The sequence below is a fragment of the Asterias amurensis genome, chromosome 9 (assembly GCF_032118995.1).
Source record: "Asterias amurensis chromosome 9, ASM3211899v1".
Lineage (NCBI taxonomy): Eukaryota > Metazoa > Echinodermata > Asteroidea > Forcipulatida > Asteriidae > Asterias > Asterias amurensis.
In genome coordinates, this window is record NC_092656.1 from 18,834,005 (window position 1) to 18,848,875 (window position 14,871).

Consider the following 14,871-nt stretch of genomic DNA (forward strand, 5'->3'; position numbering starts at 1 on the left):
GAGATTGTTATTGTGATGGGTTCAGCTTGGTGTGCGACATACTTGGCAGCGATACATACTTAGCAACAAAGGCCGTATACTCCCCAGGGACATGGGACAACGTTTGGAATGAAATAAATGACCCAGTGACCAGGGCTTATAGTATTCGACACCGTCATTGGTGGACTAGCACAGTCCATTATTATATTAAAGAAGGGGCCATTCTCCAGTTTCAATATTTTTTATATTTTGTTTAATCACACACTGGTTGATTTGTCCGACAGAGATGTAGTACCAATGCGCTATGCAGGAGGTGGTCAATACCAGAATGTATACTTAGTGTAACCAACAGACTAACGAAGTATCATCTACTCATCGGAGCTATTATGAAACCTACCAAAGGTAAGGCAGTCATCTTATCCCATTATTGACTGACTAGGCATTAGTGACCTGACTGACTGGGGGAAAATCACGTTACCAAGGTTAAATAGGTTTGTCTGCATGGTCAATACTAAAGTTCAATAGCTGTTCCTTGACCACAAACTAACCAAGTATTATCTACTCATGAGAGCTATTATGAAACCTACCAAAGGTAAGACAGTCGTCCTATCCCACTATAGACCAACCAGGCATTAGTGACTTACATCTGACCAGATTGACTCAAGAATAATGACCAGGATTGAAGAATTCTGCCTCCGTAGTCTATATGAAAATATTGATTTATAACTTTTGCTCTTTGTCCTTCCTCAGCTGCCAAAGTCGACAAAAGTGAATATCCAAATCTTCAGAAGGCACTACAACTTGTCAAGGTACGTTTCTATGTTAAACGACACAAATTTGTCATTTTGTATTCAGTAAAGAAAAGTCTTAACAAAAAAGTAAAAAATTATATCTATGACATTAAGAATGTTGATACATTTTAACTTGTACATTGTCCCTTATTGAAGATATTTTGAATTCAGTGGAAGATAATATTTAGTTTTGAAAATTGTTGATATCTGGTGAATAATTCTGGAATTTTTCTTCTTTGGTAAAGTCTAATACTGTTTGAGCAGAATTATTACTACAGTGCTTTGTATTGTGATGTCACGTTTTTAGTAATTAAGAGTGATTCGCATCTTCAGATCAGTTTCAGCTCTTTGAGAATTAGAGCCATAATCTTATATTTTTCACTTTTTTGTTTCAGAACATATGCCAAGATGTGAATGTACGCGTGAATGAGTATGAAAGACATCAGAGATTGATGGACATCTACAACAAGCTGGAAGCTAAATCATCTGGAATGCTGAAAAGTGGAAAGAAGTTCAAGGTCAGTACAGACATGTAGCTGCTTAGCATGAATCAATCGTGCTAACCAGAAATGGGTAACCTGGGAGGTCTCGGGTGGAGAATTAGGGGAAACACGGGCCAGTAAGTCATTCATCAGGAGATGTTACCATCGCCAAACCTCATTTATTCCGTTACAGAAATCGGATCTGCTGTCGAGCAATCGGAAGCTGAGACATGAAGGAGAGTTGAGGTGGAAGTCTGCAAGGGGTAAGCTGACTGATGTGAACGTGGTGGTGCTTAGCGACGTGGTTATACTACTCCAGGAGAATAACCAGAAGTATGCCTTTGCATCGCAGGACAGCAAGGTATGTTCAGGGTGGACAAATGTCATTCTTTATCTGAATTTAGACTTTTTTTAGATGGATAATGCGCCGTGTGATTTTTATCATTTGATATGAAGAAAGGGAGCACATTTCAAAACTTATTCATCTGTTTTACTTGAAACTCTTGAATCTACGTGGGAATTATGACACAAATCATCAAATTTCCGACCAACGAGTACTTTGCCTGCCAGAAAGCCCCTTGAATGTACAAGGTCACTTTTTTGTGTACAAATGGTACAATGGTACACAATATTTGCATTTTGTTTTCTGATTGGCGGTGTGCAAGTTGAATTTGAATGATACAAGGGATGTGTTCAGCTTGCGTGAATGTTTCAAATTCAAACTGTGGTTACCTTTAACCTTTGACCTGTCCTCGACCTCCAGCCTCCCGTGATCCACCTACACAAGCTGATGGTGCGAGACGTCGCTGTCGACAAGTGCAGCATCTACCTGATCAGTCCAAATAAAGCTGGCCCTGAGATGTATGAAGTCAATTGTGAAAACACGGACAAGAGGAAAAAATGGAAGGAGATTCTGGAACAGGCGATCATAGATTGCCCAGATGAAGGTGAGAGTTTCAATCAATTCAATTTGAAATTTAAAGCGACAACAAATATATTTAGTCAGAGAAGACCCCCCCCCCCCAAAAAAAAAGGGAGTGATGCTAATCCTTTTCCCCCCAATACATTCTCTTAAAAAATCCAACAACAGAAATTAGCTATCTTTTGTAATAGTAATGAATTGATCAATTAAATATTTTTCTTAAATTCTTCTTGTTTGACTTGAAAGATGAAGGAGTTGGTGAAGACGCTGAAACGGATGAGGAGAAGAAAGCTACTGAAGCAAGAGCAGCAAAGATCAAGAAACTTCTGGGTGAGAATGTCCTCCTGAGATAAAAAATATATATAAAAAGAATTAATTTGAACTTTTCCAATGAACGGCATAAGATATGGATGAAATTGCAGTTGGGTGTAGTTTCTTGAAGTTGCTTCACTGTTTTTCTTGAAAAATGGCTAACACACAATGTTGGCGCAGGTTGTTGGAACATAGGGGTGTCGGAACACAGGGTTGGTTGGGTTGTCGGAATATAGTGGTGTCGGAACATAGGGGTGTCGAAACATAGGGATGTTTGAATATAGAGAAGTCACAGTTTGAAACAGCAGATTGCTTTTTCAAGTAAATTATCTAATAAGATAAACAGAATAAAAGATAACAGCAAGAGATGACTTAAGATGAATATTTAAATTTCTGTGTTGCAGACGAGATGCAGGAGAAGGATAATAAGATAAATGAGATCATGGAGGAGAAAGCTAAGCTGGTTGAGGAGCTCAAAGACACCCTCAATAAAGATGACGTCTTAGGAACGGTATGTTTACAAACCTAACCTATCCACAAACTCAACTTGCATATGTAAATTGGGGAGGAAGTGCTTTTCTGCTCTACCAGCCAGGCTTCTGATGGATGATACCCAAGCCTACATCCGTACGGACTGTGAAGGGGGTAACCCTGTTTCAGCCCTAGGAGTAGGTGGCAACGACCCCTGGAAAAATAGGCGATTACCATTTTTTAAATTTTATTCCACGATAATGATGGTTTTAAAATCTTTGAGTACGTGTGTATGTACATGTACCCATTGGAGGGTTTTAATCAATGTGATTGTTTTGTTGTTTTCCTTTCAGCTAAAGTCCCCTATCATAGCAGACAATGATTGTCAGATGCAGGAAGCCAGACAGATTCTCCTAGCAGCTATTGCAGAAGGTTGGTACCAGTCTATCTTCTGGGTGGTTGGGCGTTTTGTCAGTCAGGCGTCCTAGAGAAAAAAAGGGTTTATAAAAAGTGGTTTTCACTGAAAAGATAGTTTTGAGTGACGATTTGAAAGTTTCAAGTTGGCGCAGGTGATGAGGAAGATTGTTCCAAAGTTCATATATAAAATGTGGCTCAGAACCCAAACTTCTTCTAAACAATTCCAATGTCTACCAGATTTGCATTGTTTAGTAGTTTCACTTTGTTGGAATGGGTCACAAGTATCAGTTGTTTTTATTTTTATTGTGCAGCCCATCGGCTGACAGCAGTTGTATACAGTGCCGGGGCTGGACTAACCAGGAGTGCAAGTAGCGCTGGGGAGAGGGAAAGCGGCTTATTCCAAGTTCACTCTCTCCCTAAAAGAGCCGAGACGTTTGGAGGATTCGACAAACAACAAGGTGAGTTTTGCAGAATGCATTGAATTTTTCTTATTTGACACTTTTTGGAAGGGAATGATGGGGTGTATTGGGTGGTTTAGAGAGATTTAAACGCACTGACTGCTATTTATCCTTAAGGAGCTTTATATTCACGCATGCAATTTTTCATGGTCCAAATTTATGGCCGACTTTTGTATTTCATCAGTATACGCTTTCTGTGCAAGTGCCAAATTTCTGCTAGCTGTATAAGCGACGAATGCCTAGTAACGCGAAGTTCGCATGCCCACAAGCAAAACTTCCCTGCTAACCTGTGAATTACGCTTGACATATGCACGGACTTCCCTGCTTATGTAAGTGCTGATTCTTTGCTTACGGAGGCATAGCAAGAAATTAGGCCCCCCCCCCCCCCTATTTCCCAATAGGATTTTTCAGCTGTGCCGGTGAAGATTGTAAAAAACAAAATACTAAGTCTTGCGGTGCCTTGAAATTTCCTCTGTTTGTTATGCAACCACTGTTTCATGCCTGAATATTCTGTTTTTATACAACTGCTGTTTCATGTCTGATTATTCTGTTTTATATTCAACTACTGTTGCATGCCTGAATATGCTGTTTCTTATACAACTACTGTTTCATGTCTGATTACTCTGTTTTATATTCAACTACTGTTGCATGCCTGAATATACTGTTTCTTATACAACTACTGTTTCATGTCTGATTACTCTGTTTTATATTCAACTACTGTTGCATGCCTGAATATGCTGTTTTTTATACAACCACTGTTACATGTTTGAATAATATGGTTTCAGATTTGTTTTTTGTAGCTGCTCCGGTTGTGAAGAAGCGTTTTACAGTGCACGTCAAGGAGCCAGATTCTCGTAGTTACAGCGTTCCTAACCTCACCAAAGTGGACGGGGTTGAACAGAATGTGGTTGAGCTTCACCCTCAGCAGGGGTCGGACCCGAATCTACTCTCTGAGAGCTATCAAGACAACACGGACATGCTGAAGAAGGTAAGAACAAACACTGTCTTCTTGGGACTGCCTTGATTTCCGAGTGTACACACACAACAAGTACGTGTTGAGATACTTCATTTTTGCAGAAAGCATGAACATTCATGCAAGATAAAACTATTTCACAAAACTGAGATACAACATTTTTTTACACTGAGACGATAAATTCATGGACGATGGCTTTAGATGAGTTGAATCAATAGCCACGTCAGTGAAGGGCTAAAAGTCATTTGGTATTTAGGTCAGGTTTGCAGAGTTGTCAACTCAAAAGAGATCTATACATGGTGCTACCGCAACACTCACCTAATAATGCGATGCGATGTAAGAGCGCCCTCTTTCCTACACCAACTCGGGACTTGGTCGCAGCTCTCCACTCTTCCCTGTCCAGCATTAGTGTCCTCATTAACTACATTCCTATGATACAAAGTTTAAAGTCCTACTCATTTGGTTTTTGTTTTGTCTCGTTGCGTTTGTTGCCTCTTAGGATCAAGACAGGTTATCTGATAACTCAAGTCGGCTGACCGTAGACAGTAACAGCTCCATGAGTGAAGATGTACCTGAAGGTTTACTGAGAGATGAGAAGGCTGTCTTGTCACCTGATCATGTCCTCAGCGTCAACCACCTGTTAAAACACCTCAATTCATTACTGGTAGGACTTCTGGTTTTGTTTTTAATGACCTGAATGTGTATTTAATTAAAATTATTTATAACAATGCTTTAGAATACCTCGTCGATCTCAACCATCAATACACCTCAGTACACACCGGACTGCGTCCTAATGAGCTCATGATGCTTCATCAGCCCAGGACTTCCACTCTTTGGGGTAGCAGGTCATTTTCTGCAGCATCAGCCCAAGTATGGAACCAACTCCCATTGACTCTAAGAAGCTCCAACGTATTACTAAACGAGCTAGCAGGATTATTGGAGCCGACGTTAAAGGCATGCGGGAGATTATGGAGGATTGTATCATTTCTCAAATCAATAAGATCATTTGCGACCCCAACCACCCTCTGCACCCTCACATTATCCAAAACCACTCAGGCAGGATCCGACAACTATGCCTAAAGACCAACAGGTTTAAGGATTCTTTTCTCCCCAGTGCAATTCAGCTTTTTAACAGTAGATGGTCGAGATAAATTGGTTCACTCTCATTGTTGTTCTTTTTACAAGCTCTCCACATATTTTTATCTCTATATTTGTATATATCTGTAAATTGTAAATTGTAATTTTATTCTTGTTTATTTTTGCTATGCCTTTCTTGTATGTATTGTATAGTCTCCTTTACACAGGGAAGACAAATTTCGTGTTTTTTATCATGACAATAAAAATATTTTAATCTTTAATCCCATTGACTGTTAAATCATCTTCATCCATCACCAAATTTAAAATTACTTGGTTTCTTTTCTCCACAGTGTTTAACGACAAGAAAAGAAACTGCTTACGAAAGGTAACTTCTATTTTACTTTCAATATTTTCGTTGCATTTTACACTTTATGAAATGTCATGTCACTGAATGAGATTAACTTTTTAAAAAAATGCACTCACAGGTTTAACAAAATAATTGCTTGCTTTGCATTCCAACATTGATCCGGCCAATGTTGTGTAGACCTTACGCACTTTACGTCATTTAAGTAGGGCGCCCTCGCCTAGAGGTCAAAAGAAGGTAGCTGATTGGCTCATCATGTGCACTGTGCATTGATGTGCTTTCCATTGCTTCATCACGTATTACCGCTAAGAGGCCAATGGATGACGCCAATGCAGGTCTATTCTAAAGACTCACTTATTTGAATCTACATTTTTGTAACAATTTTCTTTCTTTATTTCTATAATTTTTTTGTGTAAACGTATTGTGCATTGTTGCTCCTGCATGTTTCACTATATAAATGTCTCATGTTATTATTAATATTTTGTTTATCATTGGGATATTAAAACACTGCATCAACATCTGTTGTTGGATGATTTTGATTTGGATGTTGTTGTTTCTATAGAATGAGATCGCAGTTGTTAGAGGCCAACATAAAGATTAAATCATTGAGCGGCACAGGGGAGGCTCCCAAGATGAGACATTACAAATCCAACTCAATGGGCACACAAGGCTTAGCCTCACTCACTAAATCACCGGTAAGTCAACCTCTACAGTTACAAAACCTCTATCAGGTCATCTTCATCTTCGACCTGCGCAGTCAGGCGGTTCAGGGTTTTTTGTCCCTGGTGAACCCTGGTTCAAGTCCCGGACTGGAGGTGTCGTGGACGAGCGATTAAGAGCACCAAATTCAAACTCTCAGGTGTTTCTGATCAGCAGAGTGTGGGTTCGAATCCCCCGAGCGTGACACTTGTGTCCTTAAGCAAGACACTTAACCATTGCTTCGTCCTTCGGATGGGACGTAAAGCTGTTGGTCCCATGTGTTGTGTAAAGCATGTAAAAGAACCCAGTGCCATTATCCAAAAGAGAAGGGGTACGCCCCGATGTTCCTGGCTGTGGCTGCCGAATATAAGGTGCTACATAATTGGGTCTGAGAATTCATAACTTCAATAACCTACGTGTATCTTGCTGTTTAAAACGTATATATTATGAAACGCCTTGAGAACCTTGTTGGTAGATACGTGCGCTATATAATACTTCAATATTATATTGTTATGTTTGGGTTTTGGGTTTTCTTCTCACTATAACAGAAATCATTAGGAATCTTATCGTGTCTCTGATGTAGTGAAGAAGCGTTTTACATACTGAAGTGGAAAAGTGTTTTACATGGATGATTTTTGAAGGAATGTTTTTTTGTTTTTTTTAACCTACAGAGCAGCGTTGATAGAGAGAGATTCAGCAGCATCCGGGAACGAACTAAAAAGGATCCGAGTGAAACGAAAGACAAAAGCAGAAAAGACTCGAGTGAAACCAAGGAGAAGCTTAGGAAGGACTCGTCACAAGAGAGCAAAGGAAAGACGTCCGAGAAGGATAAAGGAAAGAGAGATTCTCAGGTGGACGGTAAGAGTCCGTACGAGCCACCCTTTGCCGGCGTCAGGACTAACGATCAAAGCCTACGAAAAATAGCCTTTGGTGAAATCCTCTATGATGACAATAGCGTTCATGCCAGTCATGGGCTTCAGGCCGAGAGCCCTAAGTCCATCATGAAACATCGAGCAGGGAGTGACATCACAAGACCCACCCATGGAGAACAACAGCAATTGGAGAAAGCCAGCACGAGGACGTCGAGGCGAGACTTAGTGCCGGAGCACCTCCTGAGTGCGACCAATGAGCTGCAGGCATCCAGCGGGCTGGTTCAACAGCAGCTTCCGATGAAGCTCTCCACCCTCGCTTCTCTCTCATCTTCATCCTCGTTCTCCTCCTCGAGTAAACCTCAGCAGATGATTCCAAATAAACTCACGTCATCTAAGACGTCCTCAACGTCCCCAGTACCCACGAGGAACGGGAATAAAGTGTCGCCGAAGGCTGATCAGAAATCCACACAGTTGAACAATCAACGAAGCCAGGGTCCAGATCAGAATGTTATATACTTCTAAATCACAGGTAAAGACAAAGAGTCTTGAAGGCAGTGGACACTGTCGGTAATTACTCAAAATAATTATTAGCACAAAACCTTACTTGGTAACGAGCAATGAGGAGAGGTTGATAGTATAAAACATTGTGAGAAACGGCTCCCTCTGAAGTGACATAGTTTTCGAGAAAGAAGTAATTTTCATCAAATTTGATATCGAGAACTCAGATTTAGAATTTGAGTCCGAGCATCTGAAAGCACACAACTACATGTGACAAGGGTGTTTTTCTTTCATTATTATCTCGCAACTTTTATGCCCAAGAGCTCAAATTGTCACAGGTTTGTTATTTTATGCATATGTTGAGATACAGCAAGTGAGAAGAGTGGTCTTTGACAATTGTCACCATTGTCTTTAAACAAGGTTCAATAGACCCCTTGCATAACGTCAAATGCTACGGGGCAATGAGGCCATGCGCACATTTCTTGGCACAAAGAACACCGATTGTCCAATGATTTGGCCTTAGTGAGGGTGCTTTTAAAGAGTATGAGATTATCTCATCTGTACAGCCCTGGTTGAGACTGGTGTAAGAGAAATCAGAGAGAATTAAAGACAATGGACACTATTGGTAATTGTCAAAGACCAGTCTTTTCACTTGGTGTATCTCAACAGGAAACTGTCTCTTAGGAAACTGTCCCTAAAAACTCCTTGGAATCTAAAACTCCAGGGGTTACCAATGGGTGGAAATGCCATCATTTTAAAGACAGTGGACACTATTGGTAATTGTCAAAGACTAGCCTTCACAGTTGGTGTATCTCAACATATGCATAAAATAACAAACCTGTGAACATTTGAGCTCAATCAATCATCGAAGTTGCGAGATAATAATGAAAGAAACTTAACCCTTCTCGCACGAAGTTGTTTGTGTTTAGATGGTTGATTTCGAGACCTCAAGTTCTAAATCTGAGGTCTCGAAATCAAATTCGTGGAAAAATACTTCTTTCTCAAAAACTATGGTACTTCAGTGGGAGCCAATTCTCACAATGTTTTATACCATCAACCTCTCCCCATTACTCGTCATCGAGAAAAGTTTTATGCCAATAATTATTTTGAGTAATTACCAATAGTGTCCACTGGCTTTAACTTTGATCCTTATTTCAGAGCGTTTTGTCATCAATGACTCTCACCCTAGAATATTTTAAAAGAAGTTAACTTTGACTGACGTTCTCGGTTGGCAGGTTGATGTATCCACATGAAGGATTCCTTCACCAGGCTGAATCTCTGGGTGGTTCGTCTTTTCCGTTAACAGCAATAATTATAAAAGCACAAGACGGTTTTTTTCTTCTACTGGATGCTTGAAGTGTGGTGCAAGTCACGGCCTCCTCGCTGCCGAGACAGATAGCAGCTTACTGAACGCCAGCTTCAAAGGGTCGTCAGATCATAGTATGTGGACATTTGATACTAGTAAAAAAAAACAATGTACAAAATAAATCGCAAGCTGTACAGCTAAAACAAAGTTTTAAAATACTCCAGAGTAAGTGTGTGATCAAACACAGTGTGTAGATTGAGATTTAAAAAACAGAAGAGATATATGCTAATAGTATCTTGTGAATAAATTAAATTTAAAAAAAAGTATGTATCATAAAACAAAAGAGAAATGCAGCCGTTCCACTATTTTTTAGGTCGAGAATTTGTACTACTTTTATTGCGGCCAGAATATATTACCAGAGAAGAGTTGATGTTGAAAACTTTCTGGGGTAAAAATGTGTAAATTATGACAGGGACAAGTTGAGATGGAAGTTTGGACTTGGAACTCAAGTTTGTTGTGAAATGTTAAAAATATTGTACAGCAGTTTGCTTGTTTTTATAACAGGTATCGAGTTTTCAGGGGTAATTCAGATCATATTTGACTCATGTCCACTGAGTTCTTATTCAATTTGTTTTGTGATAAATTTTAATAGAGTAATTTTATCTGAAATAGAGTATTTGGTAATGTGAAAAGGCATGCATTTTTTTTAATTTTTTTTTTTCTTTTTCTAGGCGCCATACAAAAAGTTTAGGTTTTCAGATTTGATAACCCGTCAAGAGTGATGATGGATTTAGATTGTGTTTTTTATTTTTTGTTTGGGGCATTGTGGACAAAAGTATTGAATTCATAAACTCTGTCAATTTTTAGGGACGAACGTATATTTTTTGAGGGGGTTTGGATTTTGTTTGGAGTTTTTCTCATCTCTGTGTCACTTTAAGACAACAATTATTTTCATCGCCTTATGGCCAATTAAAGGGGAACAAAGACTGTAAAAGCATTACCATTAGATGGTGTCCGCCTGGTGGCCATTTGTTTTCCTTTTCCTGCAGCCATCTCACTGTGTGCAGTGGGCATTAGTTTTAAAATGGCGGACAAAAAGTCGCTCATTTTAAATTGCTGTCTCTCTTTATAAAAGGTAGCAGACCCCTCACTTAAAGTTGAGTTTTAATTAGCAGCTTGAGAGGGTTTTACAAGTTTATTTCACATCAAATGAAAAGAGAAAAAGAAAAAAAAATAACACTGGAGCCTTACAAAAACAAACACCTTGAATCCTAGTGTCTCGATAAATGGGATATGGCAAGACACAAACGAAAATTTATTTTTCGATATCCGCTTATTCTAAAAAAAAATCCAGAAAGCTGTCAGAAGCTGTCAAACACTGGTCTATATTAAATGTATTTTGTATCTGTGAAGGGCTGTGAAAAAAATAATCGAGTACATACAAAAACCTGCAAGTAGTTCCTCAAAGTTGGGAAAGAAATTGACAGAATAAATACTCTTTTGTAAACACAGTGTCACAAAATATCATTAAAAAAATAAATTAAAAAAACGAAAAGTATTCAAAATTAAATTTCCGAGTTGATTGCAACAAAATCAACTTCTACTGTGGAATATCATTGGCCAACAGAGCTAGTCCCAGACAGTTTCATCCAATCACGTGCCACCTTATGGAAAGTTTTTGATAATGTGGTGATATGTTCTGCAGAATGAGACCAATCAAAACAGGTTGTTTTGAGGTGACCTTTGGGCTGACCCTGCCAGGGCCCAAAGTCATAGAGTTGCGATGAACTCCCTTGTTATTCGTTGCAATGTTTTTTGCTCTATGATTTTTGGTCCAGGTCTACATGTAAAGATTAGGATATTCAAAAGGTCGTACCTTTAAACAAACCTGTATTGATTAATACCAAACAGTTCCCCTCACCCACTCTTTCCTCTCTAAACATGAGTGTTGTACTGTCTAATCTTCCGTGAATCCTTGTTATGAGAAAACGGGGGTGAGAGTCATTACTAACGAAAAAGTCTGAAACTTGGATACAAATTCAAAGGTATGTTGAAATGATGCCATTTCTACTGTTTGGTACACCCCCGGGGGTTATAGATTCCAAGGAGCTTTTGGAAACAGTATCCAAAGCACTAGAGAAGTAGACCAATGAGCAGGATTTCTATATTGTCAGATTTTCTTCACCAGGCCGACATAAAAATACTTTCTTCAGCCAAAAGATTGAACAACCTCATCCCTGAGAAAAATTGAGTTCCCCTCACTAAGTCTGGTAGCTACTCTTTGTTGAACGATTGCTGACTTGATTTTTAAAAGTTTGAACTCAAAAGTAGGTTTTAATTTTCCCACCCTTAATGGCCCACAGAAATGTAAAAACATTGACAAGATTAAACAATTAATTAACAGCATGGTTCAGCTTCGTTATCGTGTATTGTTGTACCTGTTTAAACCATGCCCCAAGTTCATAGAACTATTTTTTGCAAAAAACAGTACTACAAAATATAGCACAAACTGAGAGATGAACCTATCTACCCCGATTGGGACCTCATCTCCTCATTGAGGGTACCATGTTTTTACAAAATCCAACCTGAATGGTACATGATCAGGTTTCAATACGCAATAAACCCCAATCAAAGTATACCCTCTTGCATGTTAATCCGGAGGTGACTGGTTCATGTCCTGCTCCAGTCAATTTTCTTTATGCAACCTGAAATTATTACAAAAGATCCTTGTACTGACACTTCGCAAGCAGAGAGAAATTATAAAATGGCTCCTCTCCCAAATTCACTTCATATCATGTTTATTTCTCAACGTAATAGAATAAGAGATCACAATTTTACAAGGTAAGCTGTATAATGTATTGTTTCCCAACTTCGTTATGGTTTAAGACCACAGCCCAATTTCACAGAACTAGGTTTGCGAAACATAAAAATAGCTAAGCATAAACGAGTTTTGCAACAGAATAAACCAGTTTTGATACAGCTCACCAAACAAAGTACCAAGCACTGGTTATGACTGGTTTTGTGCATATTTTCTTGAGCTTACCGTTCTTTGAATTTGGACCCAACATAAAACCCCTTTTTAGTATAAAATCCATATTTTACAAATTTTGTTTTATCTTTTATGTATTTCACAAATTTCAATGTACATTTTCTGTAGACGCCAGCAGAGCAGTGTGCTATCTTAGTATTTTTATTTAGTTTATTTTATTAAAAAATGATACCTGTTGTACAAAACTAGATTCTCTGCCTGAAGGTCAGCAAAACAGCCAGAGTTTACTTTGTTAAAGGCAGTGGACACTATCGGCAATTGTCAAAGACTAGCCTGCACAGTTGGTGTATCTCAACATATGCATAAAATAACTAACTTGTGAAAATTTGAGCTCAATCGGTCATCGAACTTGCGAGATAATAATGAAAGAAAAAAACACCCTTGTCACACGAAGTTTTGGTGTTTAGATGGTTGATTTCGAGACCTCAAGTTCTAAATCTGAGGTCTCGAAATCAAATTCGTGCAAAATTACTTCTTTCTCAAAATTTATGGCACTTCAGAGGGAGCTGTTTCTCACAATGTTTTATACTATCAACCTCTCCCCATTACTCATCACCAAGAAAGGTTTTATGCTAATAATTTTTTTGACTAATTACCAATAGTGTCCACTGCCTTTAACAAAAATAAAATGCATTCAGTACGAATTTAAGATTTATTTATAGTAAATGTAGCTACTGAAGTCCAAGGTGCAATTTCACTTAGCTGGTAAGCAGAAAATACAGTTAATGCTAAGAAATTTAGGTACTCAGCAAAATGGAGCATGGAACCAATGGAAAATAATATACTCTACAGGAGTTTTTGGTTGGTTACCAGGGCCCGATTTCATAGAGCTGCTCAAGCATAAAATATGTCTGCTAAAGCACCACTTAGCTGGATACCAGTCACATTTTATACATGTCAAATGGTATTTTAGCTGATAACCTTTTTTTTCTGGTAAGCACAATTTTGTTTTGCTTAGCTAGTTTTTGGGCTTATGCAATTGGCCCCTTGTCTTAGATTTCACAAAGAAATAGGATTCCATCTTTGAATGTTAATTGTTAGGGTAAGTGTGATTTGAAACGTTTTTTGTTTTGCTTAGCAATTAAGAGTGCTCCTTCATTTTAAGATGAATCTTAGTCCTTTGTGACATCAAATGCAAGTCTTGTAAAGATTAGAGAAATAATCAATATCAGTGTATTTCTGTTACTGAAGAAATTTCCCCACAAATACTCTTAGAAGTCAGTTTTACATGATAATGAGCAATCGAAGAACAAATTTCCATATTTCTCCACATTGTACAAGAAGTAAGTGACATTTTTGTTTAAATATCTGAATGTTTTTTTGAATCAAAATGAATTGTGAAAAAAAACTGTGTTCCAAACTGTGACGTCTTCACTACTGAGGTGCTTTATCCTCTTAAGTTTGCCATCCCAGAGAAAGTGTCTTCTCACCAAATTTCTGTTTACTTATGCACTTTATTTTATTTTGTAACGAGCACCAGCAGAATTTAATCAAATAATTAATTAGGAGAACTTTTGAAAATATCTTGGAGTGAATCCCTTCAGAAAACAGGACAAACACTTAACGCCACTTTTGTTTAAAAAACATCTTCAGTATTGTGTTTGTTTGAAGTGATTGTAAATGTGTAAATTGTTATTTATTACCCTTTTTTTAAGAGCCCCCCCCCCCTCCTTTTGAATGTATTGAAGATACAGTTGCACCATGTTTTTTTTTTCTCCAAATATGACTTTTATAATTCCACGGTGGTAATGCTTTGTACAACTAGGTCAAAGAGTTTGGAGTTAACCGAACGTAACAACCGGTAAATGTGGCGTTTATAATACTAACTTGACAAACAAATCACCATTTCAAATAATATAAATAAAGATAATTTACAAGAAAGTGAAGCTTCCATGCTGCTTGTTTGGGGTTTTATTTTTCAGCGTCTTAAATGTTCAAAGTTTGTTTTGTGAATTTGTTTTCAAATGATGCTACAGATTTTTCTTTCAAGGTCAGAATGGGTAAGTTTTATAAACAATACAAACATGATTGATAGGTTTCTGAAAATGTACTAAATGTGATTTTTATTCGTTTTCGAAATGCAAGGCTAACCCCTTGTGGTTTTGTTAAATTTTAGCTTAATTTCAACATAATTGCAAGAATTACCCCTTGTGATTTTATCATATTTACGACTCATTTAATAAAAATGCGAAACTTCTTGT

At 38.1% G+C, this 14,871-nt stretch overlaps 1 protein-coding gene across 7 annotated transcripts in view; it reads left to right on the forward strand.

The window, feature by feature from the left end:
- LOC139941329 (rho guanine nucleotide exchange factor 28-like) overlaps window positions 1–14,552 on the forward strand; it is a 127,031-nt gene extending 112,479 nt beyond the window's left edge. For 6 of the 7 annotated variants that reach the window (XM_071937765.1, XM_071937769.1, XM_071937768.1 and 3 more), the window contains 15 exons: window positions 264–381; window positions 730–788; window positions 1,166–1,288; window positions 1,446–1,613; window positions 2,016–2,199; window positions 2,421–2,504; window positions 2,891–2,997; window positions 3,311–3,389; window positions 3,686–3,832; window positions 4,618–4,820; window positions 5,305–5,469; window positions 6,233–6,267; window positions 6,809–6,941; window positions 7,617–8,346; window positions 9,551–14,552. In XM_071937765.1, coding sequence (XP_071793866.1) covers window positions 264–381; window positions 730–788; window positions 1,166–1,288; window positions 1,446–1,613; window positions 2,016–2,199; window positions 2,421–2,504; window positions 2,891–2,997; window positions 3,311–3,389; window positions 3,686–3,832; window positions 4,618–4,820; window positions 5,305–5,469; window positions 6,233–6,267; window positions 6,809–6,941; window positions 7,617–8,339 — 2,328 coding nt within the window. In that variant the 3' untranslated portion in view covers window positions 8,340–8,346; window positions 9,551–14,552. The remainder of the gene's footprint in view (window positions 1–263; window positions 382–729; window positions 789–1,165; window positions 1,289–1,445; window positions 1,614–2,015; window positions 2,200–2,420; window positions 2,505–2,890; window positions 2,998–3,310; window positions 3,390–3,685; window positions 3,833–4,617; window positions 4,821–5,304; window positions 5,470–6,232; window positions 6,268–6,808; window positions 6,942–7,616; window positions 8,347–9,550) is intronic. The other variant, XM_071937766.1, reaches the window with a different exon arrangement.
- The last annotated feature ends 319 nt before the right edge of the window (window positions 14,553–14,871 follow it).